General features: G+C 41.2%; 1 protein-coding gene across 1 annotated transcript in view; it reads left to right on the top strand.

The window, feature by feature from the left end:
* The window catches only part of Cntnap2 (contactin associated protein 2), a 1,432,736-nt gene that overhangs the window by 1,204,956 nt on the left and 201,925 nt on the right, over positions 1-25,855 (top strand). Inside the window, exon 16 of the mRNA XM_059257035.1 lies at positions 1,271-1,441. Within this exon, the coding sequence (XP_059113018.1) occupies positions 1,271-1,441 (171 nt within the window). The remainder of the gene's footprint in view (positions 1-1,270; positions 1,442-25,855) is intronic.

Raw genomic sequence — 25,855 nt, forward strand, 5'->3', positions numbered from 1 at the left:
CACGTGAGTTTCTTTTCTTGCCCTCCCCCACTAGTTGCACTAAGCCACTTACAGTCTGGTGTTGCTTTATTGAGAAATCACTGAGGTGGCTCACATAAACTCATTAAAATTTTAATGTGCATATCTATAATGCATTTAACTTTAAGTATTCCATGCGCTTATCTGGATGTCACTACATCCTAGATGACTACAAAAACAAATAGCATTGGTGAGGAAAGAAGGTAATTTAATATCTGAGTAGAACAATACCGCATGTTTAATTTAAAAATTTAGCTTAAGTATAGCAGTGCCAACATAATGTTACCTTCGTTGAAGAATAGTAATTGTATTTAATGTCGCATATATACACGATTTTCATTAAAGGAAAGAAAGTGAAGTTGGTGTGAGTCTAAACTAATGAAGTAAGTTCAGCTCACCTATTGTACTCTTCAGAAGACAGGTACAGCACACACCATTAGAACAGACTGTAGAATTAGTGTTAAAGCTCAAGACTTTAGTAACTGTTTGAAAACATATCTATGTATGTTGTCTTAATCTGGTCTTAAGCTGGGATGGTAAAATGTGTATAGTAGAAAGGAGTCTCCACGGGAAATCAAGTTGCAAATCAGGTCATGATCCCATATTAACCTCTTGATCCATTTGTACCAGTGGAATCTGAGTAAGTTGGTTTGGAGTTTTATTATGACTTGTGAATTCTTCTTGAGACACTGGCCACTCTACCATGGTACTGACTGACTAAGAGCACTGGGTGAGTTCAGATGGCATCCAATCCCATGCTCTAGTGTCCCAGGACCAAAGATTACCCCAGGTATTCATGGTCAGAAATAGAACTAGGGACAGTGAACTAAGAAAAGAGCAGCCGCAAGAATGAGAGTGGGCTAGTGAGCGGAGGGAGGAGCTGCGTGTGTTGTATGGCCCTTATAGGACCTTTGTAGTCTCCAGCACTGCCATTTGTATTTCCTCACACCCTGGGCATGCTCTCTTCTTTAGATGAAGCCCAAGGAAAGAAAGGTTTCCAGTCTTGCTCTGCAAACTACCTTCTTTCTCATGTAAATCCCAGTGTTTCAGACCCTATTCCCCTGCCACATCTGGAGCTATCTGCACAACTTGAAGGCAGCTCCACTGAAGAGTCTGCTCCCTCGGCAATTGTTTAGGGAAGCATGGCTATTGCCCATAAAGGTTTACTAAACTCGAGAAATAGATCTTTTGTATATATAAACTTGCCCTAATCAAGGTACAGATTATCTTGTCTTCTCTCTTCATCCCACAGGAAATTATTGGAATGCCGCCTCCTTCCCAAATCCATCATCCTACCTGCACTTCTCTACCTTCCAAGGAGAAACTAGTGCTGACATTTCTTTCTACTTCAAGACGTTAATCCCTCGGGGAGTATTTCTGGAAAATCTGGGGAACACAGACTTCATCAAGCTGGAGCTGAAATGTGAGTATTTTTTTTCCTGTCAACATGTTAGTGGCTACTCTGGTCACAGAGATGTCTCGAGAGAGTTGGCAAAGAAGACAAGAAAACGCTGCTTTCCTACTGATCGGAAAGCATGCTATAAGGTTACTTGTTTAATATGAATGCTTTCCAGGGAAGTAGGACAAGAGAAGACAGAGGTGGGTAAACCCATCTGAGACATGGAGAGTAGAGGGCCAACATGGAGAAAAGTGGAAGGAACATACAAAAACATCAGCGTGAATGAGGCAGCCATAGACCAGCCAGCTATCTGATGAAACAAAACACTGGGGTGCACTTTTCTCAATGAAGTTCCGAATCCACACCTTCCAAAACAGTGTAGAGTCGTAATTTGTTTAGCAAGGACATAGAACTGTGGAGTCAGGCCCAGTTGGCCTTGGATCCATCAACTATGTGGAGCTCTACTTTGGGACTGCCTCCAGGGGAAGACAGGTCAGGCAACCCCACACATAATTCTTGCCTCACCAAGGCTGTTGTATCCTCAGGGCCCAAGTTCAGATTTAGGAAGTTACAATATGCAGACCTCCAGGTAAATGATTACCTGTCAAGCTCTTCTGTGTGTTGAGATAAGTCAAAATCATGTGTGAGACTCTGGGCCCAGTCTTCTGCGAGCTCACAGCCCCCACTGAGTATGTCAGAGCAGCTTCCTCCCCACATCCTTGCCCTTCATGTTCTCTACACTACTGTTAGTTTATGCTTCTGTTTCAAGAATAATCCCAAATCCATTTCCCAGTACATCTAAGGTTTTTCTCTTTTTGTACTTATAAACATGCAATGCACCGTTTTAAAAAGATGCTCTCACATAAACATTTTTTTCTGTCGAAATCCCACTGGGTTCTCTTTTGAAGTGGTAGGTTGTGACATAGCAAAAATGGGTAAAGGTGTCAAAGAAAGAATCTCAGATTCAAACCCGAATTTGGGGTTGAATTGCTTAATCTCTTTGGATCCCAATTTTCTTAACTATAAAATTATGATGTTAATTTTAGGAGACTGTTCTGAAAATGGGGAGCAGATATTTGTGGAAAATTTACTCCAGTGTCTAGTAAATACCAGAATTGTCTTCCCAAGGTTGCTTATTGTAATGCAGGGTTTTTAAGTTATGTCAGGATCTTTCTCAACCTAGTTGTGCTGGAGCCAGGGTCCTAAGGTACCAGACACTTGGATGTCTCAAAGATCAACCTGAGACAATGGCTCTAAATCCACTGTCTCATGCGAAGGAAGGTTAAAGATGTGCACTCTCATGGGAGTATGCACAGCAGAAACAAGCTTCACTAAGAATTACCGAGCAGTGAGAAATTGAGAGAAAGTGACTGAAACTCCTGAGAGGAGGAGAGATTTCTAAGAGAGGAAAAGGCTGGCAAGTTCCTTTGTCCAGGGGCTTTTACAGGGCCATGGCAGATGCTAGACAAAGGTGAAGTACTGTCTGGTTTTCTGGGCTATCGTAACTGAGTAAATGGAGGCCCACATTCTCTATTCCTGTTCCCCTGAACCAGCCATGAATATGATCCTGTGTAGCTGGAGGTTTTCCTGTGTCCCATCCAGTCCCACAGCTGCTTGGTCCCAAGTAAACACACAAAGGCTTATATTAATCTGTATGGCCTATGGCTCAGCTCATTATCGACTAGCTCTTATAATTTAATTCAACCCATTTCTATTCATCTCTGTTTTGCCACATGGCTTCGTGGCATCACCTGTTCTCTCACATCTTGCTTCGCCTGGTGGTGGCTCGAAGCTTCTGCTCTGCCTCTGCCTTCTCCTTGTCTCTCTTCTTCAATTTCCTGCCTGGCTCTATTCTGCCTTGCCATAGGCCAATGCAACTTTGTTTATTAACCAATGGTAGCCACGCATATTCACAGCATACAGAAAGACATCCCACAGCAATCCTGTACTGTTCATCTCTGACTTCAGCTTTGTTAATTATTGACCTTGACTGTCAATAGCTGTTAGTCATTTGGCCAGCATTACTACCCTCGGACTCTGCTGATGCTTCAGTAGTTGTTAATTATGCTATGCTCTCTTTATTCCCATATTTACATAGTCAGCTCTAGCTTTACCATGGCAGAGAATGAACGCTATCCCAGACACCAAGATGTAGTTCAGTCTTTCTGAATTGCCTCCTAGCTAGCTGGTGGTCTGGGTTAGTCTCCAAAGAAGAAGCCCATTGTTAGAAGTCACCCTTACTTATAGTTGAGTCTGTTGCAATCAGCTTCATTCGAAGGAAGAATTTAAGAAAGGATAATGCATTAACTATGTCCCTGGAGGCTCTCAGGAGGAAAACAACTGGTCTGCCATCACTGGCCCAGATCCCTGCCCCTCCCCTTATCTGTCTAGCTTACTCATCTCATATTGAACTGCAGGCCTCCTTTTCATCTTCCCCACTGGTCCAGACCTTGCTATGCAAACTCTTCACCTTGCTTTAACCCCAGCCTCTGTTCTCTCTGCAACAGACCTGGGCAACTTGCAGTTCTCACCATGGGCAAGATCTGATTAAAAAGAAGACTGAAAATAGTCTGGCCCTAGAATTAAAACTAATTAATTTATTGATTAAAATGCCCTCTCCACTGAATTAGGGCTCATAATTATTAAAATGGGATTTTTCATTTCCTTTGGTTAAAATTAATTTAATCAACTATGTTCTTACTTCCATGTTAGTAAGATGGCATATTAGAAATATCCAATGGCCTAAGAAATGGACAGCTCTATGTTTGAAAAGTCCTATACTTTTCTGTAATGTTACTTGGGTTCTCTGACTGTTTTACCTGCTTGTGTTTGGTATAGTCCTGTCTGGGTAGGAAGGAAGATAAACAGAGTTCAGAGAGAGCAGGTGTCTTGGCTTTCCACATGCATCAAAGAATTTCATTTATTTCTTATTGAGGAAAATCTTCAGAGACACTTTCAAAGCCTTGTAGGTCTGTGGATTAGGAGCCTAGAGCTTCACCTACTGCACTGAGGCTTCTTCCTTTATAGGTCTTTCTGCAGTATGAAAAGTGTAGTAGAAGGTGACTTACAACCTCCATCTTGTCGTACCGCTGATCTTTTCTGTCATATAGTTTATACAGGGTGAAGACATAGAGGATCTTTAAGATGCAGACTTGAAATAGTCTCTTCTAGAGCCTCCAGTACCTTCTAAAAACCAGTAAAAGTGAAAATATTTTTTTTAAAGACTCCTGACAGGCAGACAGTAGAAATCATCATTTTGTGCATCCTCACAAGAATTCAAAGGTACCTGTGTAAGTTGTGTGCAGTAGGGGATGTCAGGCTTATGTATATGAGAGAAACACACCTAAAGTAAGTAAGAAGTGTGTCTGTGAAGCTGTCAACCCTTAAGAGAACTGAGGCACAAACTATTTTATAGTGTACTAGGACTGTTCGTGTTTCAGCCTGGGAAAGACTAAGCCAAGCCATCTTTAATATATAAGTTCTCACGGATCTTACACAACTGCTAAGGCAAAAAGTAAAAGTGAAAGGAGGGGCGTTATTTTGTGTCTGTGTGACTAAAATACTCGAGGACACCTTAAAAGGGGAATTGTTTATCTCAGCTGAAGATTTCATAGAGTTGGTGTGTGGTCAGGTGACGCCATGCACTTGGGTAGACCATCACAGCAGAAAGAGTCTGTGTCACCTGGAAGCTGTTGGCTTGAGAGATGACCTGAAAGAAGAGGAAGAGCAGGCAGAAAGGGATCGGGACATGACAGAGCCCCCAGGGCAGCCCCAGTAGCCTAGTTCTGTCCATAAGGCCCCTCCCAATAGTGCCATCAAATTATGATCCTTCAAGGAATTAATGCTTTGTTAGTTCAGAGCCCCTAGGATCTAATTGTCTCTGGAACTATAATAGACACACACAGGTGTACTCCACTTAATCCAGTCAAGCTAACAATGAAGACTAACCATCAAATGGTATCACATCAGTTGTTTGTCAAGAATGTGGATTAAGACAGACAAGATGGAAAGGTATCTCCCAAGGAAAGGATTGAGTATCTTAAACAATACATGTAACATTTCTTAGGCGGGGGGTGGGGGGTGTTTACAGAATTGACAATCCAAGTGAGTAGCTATAGGAATGGCATGTCCCGATAGGACAAAAATGATAGCCCTTGGCATCTAAGCAACAGGATGCAGTGACTTTGGGCCTAGTAGAGTTTGAGTATATGCTAGGAAAGGAATGTGCATCTGCATAGGACCAAAAGACCCCTGAGGCAGATGAGCCTGAAGCCTCGTCTGTCATGTCCTCACAGCCTAATATTTCAGATTGTGTTTCAATCTGTTTTTTCATCTAATCTTTTTTTTTCTTCCTACAAACAACACGGAGAGGAACAACCTGGTATGGTTAACACTTGCTAGCACTTTGTTAATCACAATTATTCATTTCGACTTTTCTGGGTCGGATTTCTGGGGTGGTGGGTGAAGAATCCCTCGGCAGCTAACTACCAGAGAGCTCAGGAAAGGTGTTTGTCTGCAAGCAAACTTTGTTTAAACACCCTCTGCTTTTCTCCATTTAGTTTGTTAGGCTTTCTGATAGGAATTTAAATTTTGTTTCTCTGCGTGTGTCTCAGAGGAATTTTGTCACAGTGCATGCCTACATGTTGCTTTCCAGAATAGCAGTCCCGTTAATTAACTACATTGTGCCCTTCTGTCAAGAGTAGAGGATTCTTGACTCAGAGAACAGTGAGCTTGTGTACCACAAGTTAATGAGATGTCATCAACATCCTTTGCACAAGTAGAAAAACACAAGATAAAATCAGAGCGATCTTACTCATTAGCATATTTTAAGGTAAAATTTTGACTCTGTTTCTCACTTACTATTTAATGTTTATTCATTCATTCAGTGAGTTTGTCCTGGATGTTTACTAGGCTTCTATTACTGTGATAGATTCTGAGGGAACATGCTCAAAATACACTTTCTTCTCCCCACAGATGTGGCCGTTTGGAAAGCAGGCGAGCAAATGGGTGGTTGTATACTAACAGGCCAACTCAGCCTTCTTGGGTCATTTTGTCTCAGGCCTTGTTTCAGACTCTGTACAAATCATCCCCCTGTCCTCATAACCTCCTGAAGTGGACATATCATTCACACATCCACTTTACAAATGAGGAAACTGAGACATAAGGCGAGGATGGTCACACAGCTAGGAAGTGCAGAGCTGGGGCTTAACCCCAACCTTTTGCCCCTGAGTTATGACTGTGACCTTGGCAGTGCTCCACAGACAGAGGCTGCCTGCTAGGGCTGATGGAGAATATTAAAGCTAAGTGGAGTGACAGGCTCTTCCCAGGGAGTGTAATGCTTTAATTAAATTTTGATGGATGAGCAGGAGTCGATAAGGTAAAGATGAGGGGAAAGCAGGTATCCGGAAAGGAAGGGCGGTTCAGGATAACACCAAAGGAATGAAAATATTGAGGACTGAGCCTAGAGACTCAGAAGGGGGCGGTGGGGAGTGTCTTGTGTATCCAGGAGTGGCCGAGCTAGCAGGTAGGCAAGTTGAGCGCTCAGTGCTCTCTTTTCTGGGGCTAGGTTTGGCTTGCCTTGAAAATGCAAGTTGTGCTGAGCTGGGATGGAACATGAGCAGACTGGCATTTGTCAGAACAATTCATAGAAACCAGATATATTGGTCCATGCTTTATAATGGAATGCCTGAGGAAGGCTGAGCCTGTGAGCTTATTATCTAACTCATATTTTGATGGTGACAGTCCCATTGGCGTGGCTCAGGTTCTTGCAAGGGCCCCTCTTGGCTGTGTAGCTCATGTTAGACACAATGGCAGCTGGACTTGAGAGAACAAACGATGATCTAGTCAAATAAGAAGTCAGAGAGAGACTTGGGGTCAGGCTCAGGTTCCTATCACCATTCCACGCTGTGATAACTCATTCCAGAGAGTCAACATTCACTTCTACTGGCATGTTCTCAGTGGCCTAAGGACTGCCCATTAGGCCCTACTCCTTTAAGGTCCTGTTCCTTCTTCTACAACCATTGGAAACTAAGCCTCCAACATATGGGATTTTAAAGGGTAAACCAAACTATAGCATCAGATAAGAAGGGATGGCCTGTATTAAGATCATGAAAGAATGATGGCGCATGGTATAGAGAGAGAATTTTATGTCGTCAGTATATAGACGTGAGTACCCAAAATGAAGATGTAGAGAAAGGAGACAAGATGTGTAAGAATGGAAAGCTGTCCAAGCTCAGGGATGGAAAACAACTGACATAAGACAGAGACAGTGATAATGATGTCCCAGGAACTTAATGGAATTTTTGAGATGGATAAAAAAGAGTTAGATACTACTGAGAAGCCTCTAAGCCAATGACATGAAGTGACTGCTAGGCTTGACATTGACATGTCACTATCAACCAGTAAGGAAAGGTTGGGGATATGGCTCGGCTTGGATCACTTGCCTAGCACGTGCAAGGCCATAGATTAGCTCCCCAGCATTGAAAAAGCAAATTTATTAAGCCACCACTGAAGTGAATGGAAATGGACTTGGAACTAAAAAAAATGATTTTATTTCTTATTCTTTTTTTTTTATTTGAAGATGGAAGAGACATGATTATATGTGTATACTACAGGGGAAATCTTGCAACAAAGGAGAGATCAGAGACCGGGGGAGGACTGGAAGAGTGAGGTCCTCTGAGGAGGCTGGCATGGGTGACACTCATGAGCATCACGCACCAGAAAGCAATGGGAAAATTATCAAATGAAGGAAGGCCCAAGGCAGTGTAGACCACCAATCAGGCATTCTTCGTGCAAACCAGACCTTCTGTTGTTGGTGGTCTTGTTAGTACTTTTAAGATGGCCAGAAGATGGTACCAGAAAAACTACTAGAACACATTCCAGAAACCCCAGACTAGAGACCTTGGGGTGAGGAAAGAGGGCCAGATACTTTCTTTAGGGAAAGTTCACTCATGACAACATGGATACTAAATTTGTTGGATGCTTTCTAAGTAGCAGGCACTGTGCTGGAGTTTTATGATAACAATTCTCTGAGACTTCATAAAAAGCAATTATCCATAATCTACAGAGGAAAAAACTGAGGCACACAGTTTACTCAAGTGATTTGAGATATGATAGTCTTGATTATTTAAACACAATGAGTTAATGATAACAATGGGCATAAGTTCTTGAAGCCTTCAATAAACAACTGTGTAAACAGTCCTGAGAATGAAAGGGAGGAGCGAATCAACACCTGAGTTGAACTGTAAAGAGCAGGCAGAGGAGTTAGCTTAGCTGGATGGAGGAGGCAGGGAAGGAAATCCTGGAGGAGACAGTGCCAGCAAAGGCTTAAGGGTGGGGAACACTGCACTGTTGAACAAGGACTCTGGAGCCACAGAGTAGAAAGAACACAGGGAAAGGAAGAGTAGGCCAACTGCTTGCTGGCCCCAGATACGGACCCTGGGACTGACCACTGAAATGCTAAGGGTTGTGCATTAGGATCCTGTTAATGTGGACTAACTATACTAAGTGGAGAGAAGTGCTTGGTAGAGTGCTTGTAAAGGTCTTTTTGTAAGGCAAGGAACATGTTTAAAGGAGATTTCAAAGGAAGTTTATGAAAGAGACGAGATTTTTGAAGGAAATGATTATTGAACAGGAAATATTCACATGAGCAGTAACCAGAAACTATGGCAAAACTTTAGCATAAGCTCCCATGTTGGCCAAGTTTGAGCTTTTTCAGATATCAGGATGAGTCAGAGAAAATATCTGCCTTTAGCAGACATATTTACTCAAAAAGTGTGGAGGCAGCAGTCTAATGCCCTACTAATCTTAGGAAAGGGTATTAAAGAAAACTGCTCATTTCTAGCATGCAGCCTTCTGCAGTACATATGCTCTAAAAAGTCACAGAAGAAATTACTCTGCAATATGTAGAACGTGATGAATCAGAAGCAGTAAATTAATGGCAATTTATCTACCACTACTTCAGAATTGCAGCAATTTTTGATATTAAAAAGAGCTTCATGCATGTAGAAGCGAGAAATGTGGAATTCCACTTAACTGGGCTGTAAGCAATGGGGCGTTATTTAGGATGCTTCTTAAAATACTATGAGTTTTTATTAATAAAAGCCAGGTGTTTACACCTGGATTCGTCCTTTTAACTATTCAAGGCAACCTGGACCATGGACATGAATTTAGGATGATTTTGAGCATTTCTACTCCTTTGCAAGTCTAGTTATGGCTTCACTTTGTATTCAAGATTCAAAATCTAAAGAAGAGCTCTGGGCTGGTCATGACTATGTATAAGAAAAGAATTACCCTTTCAAAAAATATTTAAAGATATAAATATTTACTCACAACACTTGAAGATGTTTTAAATTCTTCTAATTTTTGTTCTGAAGGGTTTTTTTTAATTTGGATTATGGATTAAAAAACTTAGCATAGATTAAAGATAATATGTGCTTTATTAAAGCTATTTGCATGTCAATAATATTGGGAGATGTATATAGAAAATAATCAGTAGATGCAAATGGATTATATTTTTCCAGATTTCTTCACTATTTTACCTGATAAGAAAATTCTTTGCACATATGACATAGGTACATTGGGATGACAAAGATAAATTTCAGAAGAAATTGTCCCCTAGCCATGAAATTTTTGCTGTTACCGTAGGGTCTACCATGCCTGCTAGTCTGGAATTTTCCAGACAAGGCTGAGGATTCCTTCTAAGTTGGTCAGGTGGAATTACCTCTCTGCAGTTTGTGGTCTTGACTTCTTTCCCCCATACATCAGAGGTAACTTGTGAGGACAGCCCGGCTCTTTGGCAGCCTTATGGGACAACCCATGTCACCCAGCACCCTTTCCTTTCTGCCATGAAATAGTAAGCTGGTTCTGCTTGCTTCCATACAGCGACAGAAGACTCTTCCTTTGACAGTCAGTCACCTCCTTCGTAACAATTTATTTGCCTCTGCCTCAGATTCTAGACTCGTGAGTATCCAAGGGCAGATTCTTTCTAGACAACCCAAAGTAATAGCTTGTCCCCCTTCTGGAGCCTAATTTCTGCACTAGCAGGTGACAACCGGGAAACAGGCCTCCTGAGACCTTACTCCATGATGAATTGGAATATCCCTATAAGCCTATGGTTACTCATTTGGTCAAATTAAAGCTATTTTAGAACAATAAAAATATAAATCTGAAGAAATAGAATTTCCTCAGCTATTCCATTACACATACATACCACATACCATACCATGTGCGTGTATATATGTTTGACTTTCCAAAATAAGAAGGAAAAAAAATAAAACAGGATTCTCAGCCGACCAGTATAAAGCCATTTCCAGGATTTTCAGACTGTGTCGTGTTCATGTGTGACATGAGGTGAGACTAGGCCATGATAAGGTCCCTTCCAGCATTCAGTACTCTGCAGACCCATCAGCACCCGCCAGCTGGCTATGTCACCTCCCACCTCCCTCCTGGGTGGACCCGTGACTAAGTGAGGCCTTCACTCTTCATGCAGTGACTCTCGGCTCTCCTGGAGATGCCCAGAGGAGAGATTTTCCAGAACTAATAACATGTGTTTGTAGACATTGCCGTGGCTACCATTGATGCCTCGTTATAAATGATACTAACAACCCCTGAGAATGTTCCACAAAGGACTTGAGCTCAGCAAATCAAAGCAAAAGTCCACAGTCTCCACCCAAAAGCCTTCCCCTGTGCTCCCTACTCATTGATACCATCATTGTTTTCTCCACTACCCATATTTGAAAATGTAAAGTGGTCATGAGGTTTTACTTACCTCCCCATACTGGACAGACAGTTGATCTTGACAGAACACTGTATTTTGAGATAGAAAGGTGCCATTCCTCCCGGAGTGTTCACACCAGAACAATACTGGACAAAGTATCAGTCCCATCTCATTGCAGTACGGTAGATGGACAATAGATGCAAAAGTAATGAAACTTTCTTTCTCTGTCTCCCAGGATGGCTTTGTCTCTTGACATCCCTGGATTCCTGACTCCAACTGTCTCATAATGTGTCTCCCTCCCTCGAGGACCTTCCTCTTGACATGCACCTCCCCCAATGCAGCCCAGTTTCTGCAAATCTGACCCTAGTATTCCTGTTCTTATAAGTCATAATGGTTTCTCATACCTTGTAAGATCATGTTCAAACTAGCAAGCTTGATGACCACGGCTTTCATTTCGATCCGCGACCTTCTTTGCACCACACACATGCTCCTTACCCAGCCTCACTGGAGGCCTGATCTCACCCACCTCCCACTACTGGCATCTCTGGCATCTTCCTAAGACTTCCTGTGGGTTTGCCTACTCTGGAATTCTCTCTTCTTCCCTGATGAGGTCATCCTAACCACACAAAAGTTTTTCCATTTTCTTTGCATCCTTATTTAAAAGACAAAATAGATATAAGGTAGCCTTCATTTTCCTACAAATATAAAAATTCTGTAAGATAATCAGTTCGTTGTATTTCCTGGAAGATAGCAGGCATTCATATTCTAGATGGAGTATAAGTTTTGTATCATTAATATAGAGAAACAGTTTTTTCTTCAATCTCATTGGCTCTGATTTTAATATTTTCTCCATTATTTACTACATGTGGTAACTCAAAAGATCTTTCCCTTTGGAAAAAGATGGCACATTAGAGTGCTCACAAGTGCACACAAGCACACACACACACAACACACACACACACACACACACACACACACACACACACACACACACACACAAAGACCATAGCTAGCATCAGCCTGCCTGTGACCAGTCAGAAGGCCAGGGCCTTACTAAAGGACAAGCCAACCATGAATTTGCACATTCTGAGGCAGACAGGGAAAAGAGGGTGTCATTATTGCTCAGTAGTAAATGAGTGGGTTGGTGTGAAAAGTAGAACAGTGCATACGAATTTTAAGCTGTAATAAGGTCAGAGACCTTCCATCTGCCATTCTAAGAGTTAGCAGTGTCTCTGTAGGCTCAATATTTTCCTAAAAACAAGAGCTTCAAGAGAAGAGTTAGTGCTGCGGCCAGTCAGTGTGTATTAGTAATGCTGGGAGCTGACACAGCCAAAGATGACGCTCGGGACCAATTAATTCAAAGCTGGTTTTAAAATAAAACAGAAGAAGATACAGTAAATCAGGAGTTGAACTTCATTTAAATACAGTGGGTGACTGGCATAGACTACTTGAAACAACTCGAAACCAAGGAATATCTCAAAAGGCCAAAGACATCTTTGCTAAGAGTTAAGTACCACAATATGAAGCTTTTTGCAAGCCATGAGACAGCACCATGCCATTAAAACCATGAAAGGAAGCATTAGCTAACTGGTGTCAACCACAAAACCGAGAAGAGGTTTTAGAAATGACAAAGTTGGAGAATTTGTCTTTTTTAAAGACACATTGCTGATATTAAAAGGTAACTTTTAGTAACAGTCCCAAGAGGAGGGAAAAAGGATTAAAGTCTTACCTGAAATCTCAGATTAAAGCAGGAACCCCTCACAGGCTAGAAGCCCTTTGCCAAGCTTTTGCACAAGTCCCTTCTTGGCTTTTAGACAGTCTCTCAAAGTTGCCCAGGTGGCCAACCCTCCTTGCCTTGACCTCCAAAGTGGCTGGAAGATGGGACTGTACCCCAAGTCTTAGCTTTCTTCATAATTTCATGTTAGACTAAGGTCATGGCTGAAACCTATTCCTAAAATTTTCAAGAAAAGGACATTCATTTCTATCTCAATCATATTCGTTTTATCGTTTTTGTTTTCATTTTCTAGTTTAGGTACTTTCTAATTTATAAGGAGATTGAATTCCAGAAGTTTCCGAGCTGGGTGTTCAGAATACAGAATGTGTTTTTCTACATACGCAACACAATATACAACACTCAGAGTCCATAGCCAGTCATAGGGGACATGACCTCCAAACTGCAGGGGCCAAATGGAGGTAGATCCTGGGGTCTGGAGGCCATGCGATCTGAAATGGCAATGCTCAATAGCAAAGCAATTGCTTTCCATATCTGAATCTTGAGCTTGTACTCAGCACATGTGTCAACATGGGGAGTTTTCATTTGTCCTTATGGTATTCAGAACACAGTTCTGTAAGCACAGAGGAAGCCCAGACAAGCTCAAGAACATGTTTCTGCCTTAAGGGCTCTCACTTGGCTCCCAGCCACTCTTCTTTGTTCTACAATGCCTAAAAAATCCCATTCATCCATTCAAATATAGTATCATAACTTCAATTTTTAAAGAAATATTGTATTTTCTCATTTAAAACTTGATATTGGAAATAAGGTATCGTTATATCACTTTCATGTTATCAAAATTCTGGCTATCTAGGGATGATAATATAATAGTTTAGAAAGGTATCTTCTTTCAAAAAACAGGGAAAATTTGATAAAATCATAGAAGACTTAGGAATAAGAGATATTCTTATTTTGGAAAAAGATAAGTTGCTATAACGAATGCCCAGGTTTCATCGACTTGATGGGAGCCTATATGGCTGCCATGCACTGGACAATGAAGAGACTCCCCAGGGTGAGTTAGAAATCCAGTCTCCTCTGTCATGCAGTTCCACTGTGGCCTAGTGCCTGGAAACATGCAAATCCAGTTGGCATGCAAACAAAACAAAACAAAAAAAAAGGTGTCTATGAATTGCATTTTCTTTTCTTAACCACATTAGCTCAGACTAGCACACGTTCTTTTACTCTTGGCCTGTTGGTAAAAACCTGTCATGGTGCTGGACTTAAATAATCAGGGACTGAAATGCTGAAATGCACTCCTGCCTGGACAACAGCTCCGCAGGGTGACAGTTCAGGAAGAATGGGCAGTCACAGGTCCTAGGACACCCAGAAGGCAAGCCTGAACCTCACCTGAAGAAAACCAATAGGCTTCCAGAAGATGCAGCCTTTGCTTCACACTGAAGGACAGCAACCGTATAAACACAAACTTGGGACATTTTTCCAGAGACAAAAGAGGCTAAGTAACAGAAGTTGGGGAGGTTAATCATGGCACACACAAGCAACCGGAAATCAGAGCCAAAGCTCTAAGAACAGTCAAGAGATGCTTTTCTTTAAAGAAATGACCCTCCACACATCAGTGTTAGTTTCACAAGGGGAAGCTAACTAGACCCAGGGCCTCTCAGGAAATTACTCATTTTTCTTGTCTTTGTGGATAGTGTTAAAATGATCAAATTTGGTTTTCTGCATCTTTGAATTTGATTCCTCTGATGAGAACTGATGCGAATTCCAAATGACTTCTCGTGAAGAGGTGGGTGTTTAGTATTCTGTGAAGACTTTCTGGGTGAGTGCAACCAGAGCCCATGAATAATAGAAGTGGTGCATATCTGTCGAGTGTAATTATAACAGTGAATTATGCTCATCCTGCGTTCTGCTTCCTGTATACATTAGTTTAACACTGGAACACGCTGGCTAAAGACCTGTGAGGATTTTACTCTGAAAATAGCATGCCCTTATTTTTAGCCTTTATCTTTGAGACAGAGTCTCGTGTCACCCAAGCGTGCCTAGAGCTCAACATCTGAGAGAAAATGACCTTGTGACCTTGAACTTGCAGTCTTCTGCTTTGTCATCCCTCATGTTGGGATTGTAGCGTGAGCTATGAGATCTGGTTTACGTGGGACCCAAGGTTTGATGAGGCCTGACAAGCCCACCTCTAACTGAGCTACACACCCCCAGCCTGATTCTAGCCAATTTTAATAGAAAAAAAAATTACATCTGATTGAAAACATATTTCATGGTAGAGTTTAACCACTACTTTTTTAATTTTCTTAAGTTTCTAAAAATAAGAAGTATAGAGAAATGGTTTCATTTAAAATTCCTCTAGGGTCTAGATTTAAATGAAATCTTGTTCTCTGCATTTTGATTAACTAATTGCCCTGATTAAATGCTTGTTAAAATGATAAGATGGAGTTGCTTAAAATGCCACCAATCTTCGCAAAGGAAAGTGGATATTATTAGATTGTAACTTTAAAAGTATACAAATATTGTTTTCATGTTGTCAAATGACTTAAAAATCCAAAGAAGCAGAGGGGCTTTTTAAAAACTACAATTCTGTATGCCAGTATATTTGAATTACTGCTTGGTGCCTACATTCCTAAATGCTTTTCTGTTCATTTACAGCATTTTCTTTGCAAAAGTGAGATTATGTGAGTCATACAATTTTATAACCCAATTTTCATATAAGAATATGTTAGAAGCACATTTCTATGTCAATTTTTTAAAGCTCTACAACAGTAATTTTTAACTAAAGGCAAGGGTCATGTCAAAATGTCGAAGAAGGCATATAGTTTGAAAGAATTAAATTTTACATTTAAAACACAACAGTAATATAAAACTAATGTTTTCATAATATGCCTTCTTGAGAATTCTTATTGGCTAGTATCATGTTAACCTGAGATTTTCTGGAGTTTGTCCTGTTATTCACTGGCCTCCTGCATGAGGATAAACGTATTATTACATCAACAAATAGGAGTATAGATTTAAAATGAGTGTTGAAGATGGTACCTCAACTACTAAGCATCCCCTTTACCAGAAAATCGCTGTTGCTGGGCTTAACTCTTTTTTATTTAATTTTTAAACATCATACATGAGTACTGTATTTATGTCATTTCCACCCCACGGTCTCCCCTGTCCAAGTCCACCTGTGGTCTCCCAACTTCTATTAAAATTCATAACTTCTTCTTTATTATTGTGTCAAATACACATACGACTCTCTGGGTCCATTAGTGTTGTTCATATGTTTAGGGGTCACCACTTGGGATTTCATAATCTATATAGGAGGGTATCTCTGGAGAAAACCAATTTTCCTTCTCTTGGCAGTCATTAATTACCTGTAGCTAATCATCCAGGGGTGAAACCTTGTGAAATTTCTCCATCCACGTGTCAGTTGGTGTTGTGGTTATGTAGGTCTTGTTTAGGCAACCATATCCTTGAGAGTTAAAGAGTGCAGCCTCCCTGTCATATATAAAGGACACTATCTCACAGCAGACATCCTGGTCCTCTGCCTTATACAATCTTTCCTCTCCCTTTCCCTGGGTGTTTCCCAAGCCTTAGCTGTAAGTGTTGTAGACGTATCATTTGAGGATGAGCTCCCTCTGGCCATTTATTTCCTGCGCTTTGACCACTTGGATATCTCCGGAATAGTCTTCACCTGCTTCTAAAAGAAGATTCTTTAATGAGGGCTGAGAGCTACGCTTCTCTGTGGGTATAAGTATTTAGAATACGGTTAGAAATTATATTGGTTTGTGAAAATGGCAGTAGTAAGTTCTCCTCTGGGTTCTGTGTTTTCAGTTGTGGGTAGTTGATGGTATATAGTAGCAGACATGAATCTCCTCTTATCGAGAATTGGACCTTAAGCACTATTAGGCAGCTTTTGGTTGCTCTCAAGATAAAAGTGCTACTATTGCACCACTGGAGATATCTTGCTGGAGTGGGCCTTGTTATGGTTCATAGGTTTTAAGGCCAGATTGAACTATTGATGGCTTTTTTCTTTTGGCAGCTTGCATAGCACCTTCTGATAATATCAGAGCAAATCTGCATGGAGGAGACTTCCAGGTCAATTCCTCCAAGTCATCTGTCCAAAACATGTGGGACCTTCAATTATAGAGTCTTACCTTCATGTTCTTGGAGGCAATCAAGGGCATTGACAATAGCCTATATTGTTTGGGGAATCCCTTGTATTCTCCAAACCAGCAACTTAAAGGAAGGTTCCCCATGCCTGGCTGGCCCTGGAGCATTCCTTGGATGATCTATGGCTCTTGGAGACAGAAACATCATCCTAAATAGAGAAAAACTCGAAGTAACCCTGTTAAAATCAGAAATGAGACAGGGTTGTATATTCTCTTCACTCCTTTTTCAAAGTGGTGCTTGAAGCCCTAGCTAGAGCAGTAATATAAGAAGAAAGTTAAAGGGATACAAATAGGGAAATGTGGAGTCTAGTTATCCCTATTTGCAGATAGTTTAATATTCTATAGAAAAGATTCCACCAGAAATCTTTTAGAAATGATCGACACTTTCAGCAACATAATAAGCCACAAAAATCAACTTATCGTCTTCATGTATACCAGTAACAAACACACTGAGAAGGAGATCATGGAAACACTCAAATTCATGATAGCCTCAAAAATATTTAGAAATAAGCCTAACCAAAGAACCCTACAATGAAAACTTTAAATCTCTAAAGAAAGAGATTAAAGAAGACATTAAAAAATGGAAGGACCTCCAGTGATCCTGGATTGTTCACGGAAGCACAAAACAATCCCAGATAGCCAAAGGAATCCTGAGCAAAAAGAACATGCTAGAGGAATCCTTATACCAGACTTAGAACTAAATTGCAGAGCTGCAGTAATAAGATCAGCATGATTCTAGCACCAAAACGGGTGTGTAGATCCCTGGAACAAAATAGAAGATCCAAATATAAGTGTGTCAAGTTATAGCCATCTGATATTAGATAAAGAAGTCAAAAATACATACTGGAGGAAAGACAGCATCTTTAGCAAATGGTACTGGGGAAACTAGAAGCCACATGTAGAAGAATAAAATTTGACTCATGTCAATCACTCTGCATACAAATCAACTCTAAATAGATCTAAGATTTCAATGTGAAGCCTGAAAAAAGAAACTTCTAGAAGAAAACATGAGTTTAACTCTTATATTTCTTACAAATTTTGCTGTTCTTGTTTTTGTTCCTAATTCTCCATCAACAACATGATAGTATGCTACAAATCTTCCTATGTACTCCACGACCATGGTGTGTGTTCACAGGCTTATGGAGACCAGAAGTCAGCCCTGCGTGCCTTCCTTCATTTGTTTTCCACCTTAGAGGTTTGGTTTGGTTTTGGTTTGGTTTTTGGTTTTTCAAGTCAGGGTTTCTCTATGTAACAGTCTTGGCTGTCCTGGAACTCACTCTGTAGCCCAGGCTGGCCTCGAACTCACAGAGATCCGCCTGCCTCTGCCTCCCGAGTGCTGGGATTAAAGTCATGCGCCACTACCACCCAGCCCCCGTTGGAGTTTTGAAGGCAGGGTACTCTTGCTTCTGGGCCACAGCAACAAGCATGAGCGAAGAAGGAAGGATGACACCGGAGGCTGCATTGGGAAAGGGCAATGGAGGATGGTCCAGAAGGACAGTGATGCTGATGAGTGACCCTTTTCCCACGCTTCCTCCATTACTGCACTTGGTGCAGGTATGTGGAGCCATCCTGAGGCAGAAGTTGATAACCAGCTTAAACAGACCTGAAGCCGCTCTCTCAAAGGAACTGTTCTAAGAAGAAATCACGTCCCCTTAGTTCACTAAATCAGACAAAAACATAAATGTGGCTGTTTGAACTGTGTGCAAACTGGTCCTAAAAGATTGCTTCCGTGTTTTATATGTTCAGACTTCAGGGAGACAAAATATTTATTTATGCAATATATACAGGAAAGCTGTGTGTTCAGCAGTCACGATCAGAAACAAAGAGTATTTTGTGATGGGTCATTATCATTATTTAACAGTTTCCATTTCCTGAGGAATGCTTTGTTCAAGCAGTGTTTGGTTGGTACAGCCATCGGGAATTGGTGAAGTGCTTTCTGTCATTTCTTAGATGTGGAAATATATGACCTCAAGGATCTAACTCTTCAAACAGCTTTCGTGGAACACTTATCCTAGGAAACTTCCAACACTGAGCTTCAAAGATCCAGCATTTTTAACATTTGACCCCTAGGTTCCTCTAATATCCAATGCTGATAGAAGATTAAAATCAAATTAAAATAATCATAACTAGTGAAAAATGAATAAAATAATTTAGATCAATTATGTCTCTCTTGCTGTGATTCACAAGCAGAAAGAACTTTTCCTGATTTACTAGAATTTATTAATTGTATAAACTACTGGGTTCCGTTATATTTATACATGTATATAGTTTACTTTGATAATCTTTAATCCCTATTGCCATGTCCTACCCCCAACAACACTCATCCCCTTCCTCTACCTCCAAGCCTTCCTTTTACTTCCATGTATTATTCTCTCTTGTTCTTCTTCCTTAATTAATATTATTATACATACAATAAATACAAATAGAACTTCCATTCAGCATTGTACATAGATTGAGAGATGATAGATAGATAGATAGATAGATAGATAGATAGATAGATAGATAGATGGATAGATGGACGGACAGACATACAGACAGGTAGGGATTTATATTTTTAGGGCTGACCACTTGGAAATGGAGAGCTAATTGGAGGCTCATCCCTGGAGAAGACTGATTCCCCCTCTCTCAGTAGTCATTAATTACATGTGGCTGGTCATCAAGGGGTAGGGTTGATTCCCCCCGTCCATGTTGGCATGTCAGCTGGTGTCATCACCCACTCATATGTCTCACCATTTTCATTTAGAGTCTGTGTTGACCTATGCTGTGGTTTTGCTTTCCTCCATCTTCCAGCACTGCTGTACTCCATGGTGATAGTGCATTTGGCGCTCTAATGGAAAACAAAACACAAGTCTGATTTCATATTTTGAGTCTGTATCATACGGAATATACATCTTCATTTAACACTCTTAGAATTCTTCTTAGAAAAACCTTGTCTGCAGTCTTCCTGGATGAATATTGAAAGAATTTTCTGAAAATGGGGGCAGTGGGAGAAATGCTACAAAACAAAGGTGACCCACAAGGTGGAACTCAGTTCGTGGCAGCAAAGAAGCAGGCATCTCTCTGACCACCCCCCTTCTGGCAGACTTATCGCCAGCTCTCACGAGCAGCCATCTCCTCCCAAAGCCTATCTAGCCTCTCATCCTGGGCTCTTGTGTTTGTCTTCTCCTCATTATCACTGTCTCCATCTGAACAACCATCCACATCTCAGTCATTTAAAAGTTATAGTCAGTTCACCAACTAAAATGTGATCTCCTCATAACCTCCATGAGGAGCCAACTTCACCCTGTTACTGTCTCTTCAAGCTCTTTCAGCTCCTGGTTGGGTTACGTCTTTTGGACCTGAAATCCCATGATCCCTTTGACTTGAACTCTCCCAAGCCATTTAATTAGCCTACTATCTCTGTCATCACCTTAAACAAACTTCACAAATTACTCATTATGTTGCAGCCAAGCAAGTATCTTTCAGAAAGTATTTCTGTTTGGGGGAAAAAACTGAATAGTGTCAAGAGGACCACTTCCCTAATGTTTTCCTTCTCAATTCACAATGTTTTCTATACCTGGGGAATCTTTAGGCATCTAGTTTAGCAGTTTTTCTAAAGAAGTTACATCTCCCTTTATTACAAACACTTTAACCCTGGAATCACCGTCTGTGCCTTCCATCTATTCTTCTGCATCTGGACCCTCTCAGACCGGTGCTGATGTCTCTGCTCACTCCATCCAGGTAGATATCAGAAACCCACTGCCTGTTCTATGCCAAGCATGCACTATTGTTTCAAGCCATGTCTCATTTTCCATTGATTTTTATCTTTAAATCACATAGCTCCATTAATATTCAAAAGGCTATTCTCAGAGGTGGCTAAATGCATAGAGCAAACTACAATTTGAAAGGCTTTGCATTTTAAAGGCAGCCCTCTGCCTCTGCCTGTCCAATGGCATCTCCTTTTCACTCCCTCTTCTCTGCAGCTGCCTTTGTTTGTGAAGTTGGGTTTTCAGCTATAATAAAAAACCGAAAAGCTAAGATACATGAAGAGAAATATTTCTCATACTCAAGAGGTTATCAGGATCTGGAAGATTTTAAAGCAAGTTTATAACATTGATTCTTAAGCTCTGAGCATTTCCTTGAAGAATTTCCAAAAAAAATCTTCAAATAAACTTTCCTGGCTCTTATTCAATTTCAGATGTGTTTAACACCTTTTTATTCTGGTGTGAATATGTATAGATGGCTTTAAAACTCTCTACATTTACAAACTGACAAGAAGAAAAAATTCTTGGTACAAAAGCCAATGAGGTAAAGTTAGTAAAAGAAAATCTCTATACTTCATTATTACTGGATTCTAATGCCTTATAGCCTCGATCCTCATCTATACAGCCAGGGTGAGATTGGAGGTCAAGATACATTCTCTGGAATCTTTAGTTTTTAACGTTGTTGGGTCCATCCATTGTGTGTTTCTGAATTGAAATGTTGAGGATTTGGGGGTTATGCAGTTAGAACTAACTGACAAATTACAAAGACAACCATTTCCATAAGTTACACACACTCCTGACATCAATTGCAAGCGTGGATTCCCACCACTCTTCCAGATTCAGTAATTCTCTAGAATACTTATGGAACTCATGAACGGCCCCTGTGCTCATGGCTGTTATTGTTAGAAGGAAAGGAAGGATGAAGATGAAAATCAGAGAAGGAGAGAAGCACAGAGTGTAGAGTCCAGGAAACAGCCCCAGAGACTGAGTTTCTGATCATCTTTTCCCTGTGGAGTCAGGAACGTATTTCTTTCCTGTAGTTATATGTGACAAGATATATAGAGTATTGAAAACCTAGGAATCCTCCCTGAGTCTCAGTGTTCAGTTTTTTGTGGCTCTCTTATGCAGGAATGATGAAGTACTCACATGTCTACTCAGTTTCCAGCCCCTCAGATGATGGAACTATGTAACCCAAAGTCCATACTTTATATGCTATGGAGAAACGGGGGTCTCCTCTCAAAATTTATAGTCTTGTTAGTAAAGGAACTTAAGAATTTATTAGAGTTTAAATGGAAAACCCCAGGACAGGCAAGCTATAAATCTAGGCAGCTGCTTGGAGAAGGAGAATGGAGAAGCAGAGAGAAAACCACGTCATTTGTAACAAATCACATAGCAGAAGAGAGGGGGGATAATAGCACCTTAGGAAAAAGTAAGAAAGGTCAGAGCATCCAGGAAAATATGCCCACACTTTGACAAGTATCAAAAACAAAGGAAAAAATAAATAAATAAATAAATAAATAAATAAATAAATAAATAAATAAATAAAGCAGTCTCAAGTCATGTTAACCCATCCACATGGCTCCAGCTCTGTGACTATAACAAGGAGTAGGAATTCTGGGAAGGAAAAGTGTATTACCTCATTGATGGAATAATTATTCCTCCCATCTCTTTAACATAGCTTAAGGGGAATCAGCCTTCCTGGCCCGGTGATTAACCAGCCCAGTAGGGACAGACAACTCTTAAGGGAGGAGACAATGCAATAGCACGCCTCCATCCAGAAGGAGAGTCTATTCTCTTAGGAGGAAACAGCTTTCCTTGAAGGGCCTCAGCAGTGCTCCAGCCCTTAGTGAACACAGAATTGTTGGTGTTATTTGATATAACTGGGCTCTGTTCTAAATCACAGTGTGAAAGTCTCTGATACAACCCAAAGATCCCAAGTAAAAAAACTCTTAACAGGCAAGACATTCCAAGGGTCTAGATGTATCTTCCTAAAGCTGAAGGCAAAGCCCAGACCTCTTTTAGAGAAAGATCAAATATAAAAACTTACTAAGTTTTTTAACTTAGTACACTTAACTTAGTGTGACATTTCAATACATTTATGTAATGTGTAATTGCTGGATAGATTCACATCTCTATTACCTCACACATGTGCCAGTGTGGAGGGTAGGAACGACATTCAAAGTCCTTTCTTTTAGCTATTTTGAACTATTAAATTAATTGTTAATAATAGTTTTCTTACTGTGCTTTAGAACATTAAAAAGCCTTTCTCCTATGCAGAGACACACCTTTACCCATTAAACACCCCCTCTCTATCCCCTGCTTCCTCACCCTTCTCAGCTCTAGTAATCATTCCTCTAGATTATAAAAGGTAAAGGTAAATTCTTTGTCTCACAGTTATTTAAATTTTTCTAGTCACTCAAAAGAGTCCTACATTCTCGCAGATCAGCTAGAAGAAGATGTGAAATCTCAGTGTTTCTTAAAGCAGGATTCCAGGACCTTGTACCTCTGAATCAGCTGATATAACAAAATTCAGACTTGTGTATTTACCTGAGGCAAGACATTGCTCCCCAAACATCAGGTGTTTGGGACCACACTGAGGGACAGTTGTTTCCAACAGAGAGCTACTTGGTGGTGTTTTGAGCTGAGGGAATCTTCACCCATTTACTTTGTGCTCTTAGTGAAGATGCTTGTGGAATTCCAGGTGCCATTCCAAATGTTCGGTGACATTGGAAATGCCTGGTTTTCCCTCTTTGGGGTATTGCTACTGTAACTGTTTGCCTCCTATTCATTCATTCATTCATTCACAAAATGTTAAGTCTGTGCTCTATGGCAAGCATTGTTCTGAGGAGAGAAAAAATGACCACAATAGAATATCCTCTGCTTTAAGCAAGTCAAGAACAGGCACAGACCCGTTCTGTCAGATAGCTTTACGAGTTGTCATCTTAAAAATGCCGGGCAGTGGTGGCGCACTCGGGAGGCAGAGGCAGGCGGATCTCTGTGAGTTCGAGTCCAGCCTGGGCTACAGAGCAAGATCCAGGAAAGGCGCAAAGAGGGGAAGGGAGTTGAGAGTTGTTTGCTGTTTAACATAAAATGTCCACAGCATTTTGATTGTGGTGACTTCTGGGCAGAGAAGTAAAGAAAAGGTTACAGAACTACATCGTAAAGAGCAAGCAGCACCCACCTAAGGAAGGAGCAGCTCCAGCTGTGATTAAGGACAAGGCCTCGAATGATGAGAGTTTGAGACATGGAGAGCAGATATGCTAAGTAGCAGACGTTCTTTCAAGGCAAGAAAAAGGAGAAATGAAACTGGTGTGAAAATAAGAACGGGGCGGGAATTTTATGGTGATGAGGCTGTGTGGAGTAGAGTTGTGAGCATCTTCTCATGGAAGGCTGCAGTAGACAGTGCGGATAATGGCTAGGTGCACCCTTGAGCAGGAAGGAGGAGTGGTGTGTGTCACATGGGTGGAGTAGCCTGCCTTAAGTGGGACCGGATAACCTCTTCACTTCTTTCTCCTTCTCTTCCTCTCTCTGAATCCCACAGTGACCTGGTTTTCAACCCTCCTGACCTTTCTCATGTTTCTCATGAGTTTCTCAATCGTCTGTTGCCCCAATGATCAGTTTCTTTGTATGAATCAGGTTAAGTTCCGCACAGGGGCACTCTTTGGAGTTCATTTTCGTACAGAAGAAACCGATCCCAGAGATGGCCGGGCAGCTCTTCATGCTATGTGTACCTTTGCCTGTCTTTTCTCTGCTATCCCCAATTGATTCTTTGCATCTGTTGTCTAAATGTTACCTCACCTGCTGACTGAATTCAGCCCAAGGGGCTGCCCTGCGGACAGGGGTTCCATTTATCACTTAGCACTGTGAGCCTGTGGTCACTTGCTTAAGGAAAGGAGCGTTAGAATGAGTACACACAGCGCCACCTGCTGGAATTGTACTTCAATGGCAGGAAAGGAGGCTGCAGTAAGGGCCTCCACAGCTTTGCTCAGCTCGCTGTTCTAAGGTGCGCGGAAGGGAAGTGGTAATGCAGGCTTCTTCACCAGCACTTCCTGCCACCTACACTCTCCCTTTGGCAGTGTCCCACCTGGTGCGCTTCTTTCAGTGTTTCTCTTTCCTCCCTGTGATGATTCAGTGTCTAAAACTGTGATGAAAACTAGCTGTGTTTCATTTATTTCTTAGAATCTCTTAGAGACTGTAATAGAATGGTGTAATCGGACAGAAGATTGTGGGTTTTCTGGGTCAGTGGTTGCGGCCATGTTCTGGATACAAAGACTCCAATGAAGCTAAAGGTATTAGCTCACAACCACCCGTGACGCTAACAATCGGGGACCTACCTAAACCTCTACCCTCTGCAGGCACCTGTACTCACACGCACATAATCTTCTTAAACTGTAAAAAATTACTTTAAATTTTTTTAACTTATTAAAAAAAAAAAAAGAAGAAAATCCTGAAATCCTGAGGTAGGTAACTCCGGGAATGATATGAGAGTTGGATAATGTCAGCAAGGACTAGGAGAAACCCCATCATGTTCTCCTCAGTATGTCTGATGCTTGTGAAATGGCTCCAGCAATCTTAGTACTCACAAATTTCCACCTAACATCAAGGGGCAGAAAGGGGACTACTTTCCCCCAGGTCTCTCCTGAGCTAAGCAACCTCTCCCAAGAGACTCTGGTCATGTTTCATTGGCCAGGAGAGAACAGATATGTCCCATCCTAAGTGGGCTCCTGGCAGGGAGTAAGAAGAGGTCATACTTACCCTAATTAAATGCCAACTCTCAGACTTGGTGTCTGGGATGGGGATCTCCCCTCAGGCCCCTGAAGGCTGAGACTGAAAACACTAACATCAAAACAAAAAAAAATCCCGGAGTAACTAATTGGTAAGAGAAAGTTCTCCACAGCTCTCCCCATTCTGCCTGTCTTCTAAGCAGGAGGCATGGTAGCTTTGTTCTTATGTCTTTAAGGTTATAAGGGTGGACAGACAGAGGTAGAAGACAGAGATGGTGCCTTCCCCCAAGGCAGAGGCTAGGTTTGTTTCATGACCAGGATAATAATGAACAGTGCCTCTCCAAGGCCCAAAATAAGGCAG

The sequence above is a fragment of the Peromyscus eremicus genome, chromosome 3 (genome assembly GCF_949786415.1).
Source record: "Peromyscus eremicus chromosome 3, PerEre_H2_v1, whole genome shotgun sequence".
Taxonomy (NCBI): Eukaryota; Metazoa; Chordata; class Mammalia; order Rodentia; family Cricetidae; genus Peromyscus; species Peromyscus eremicus.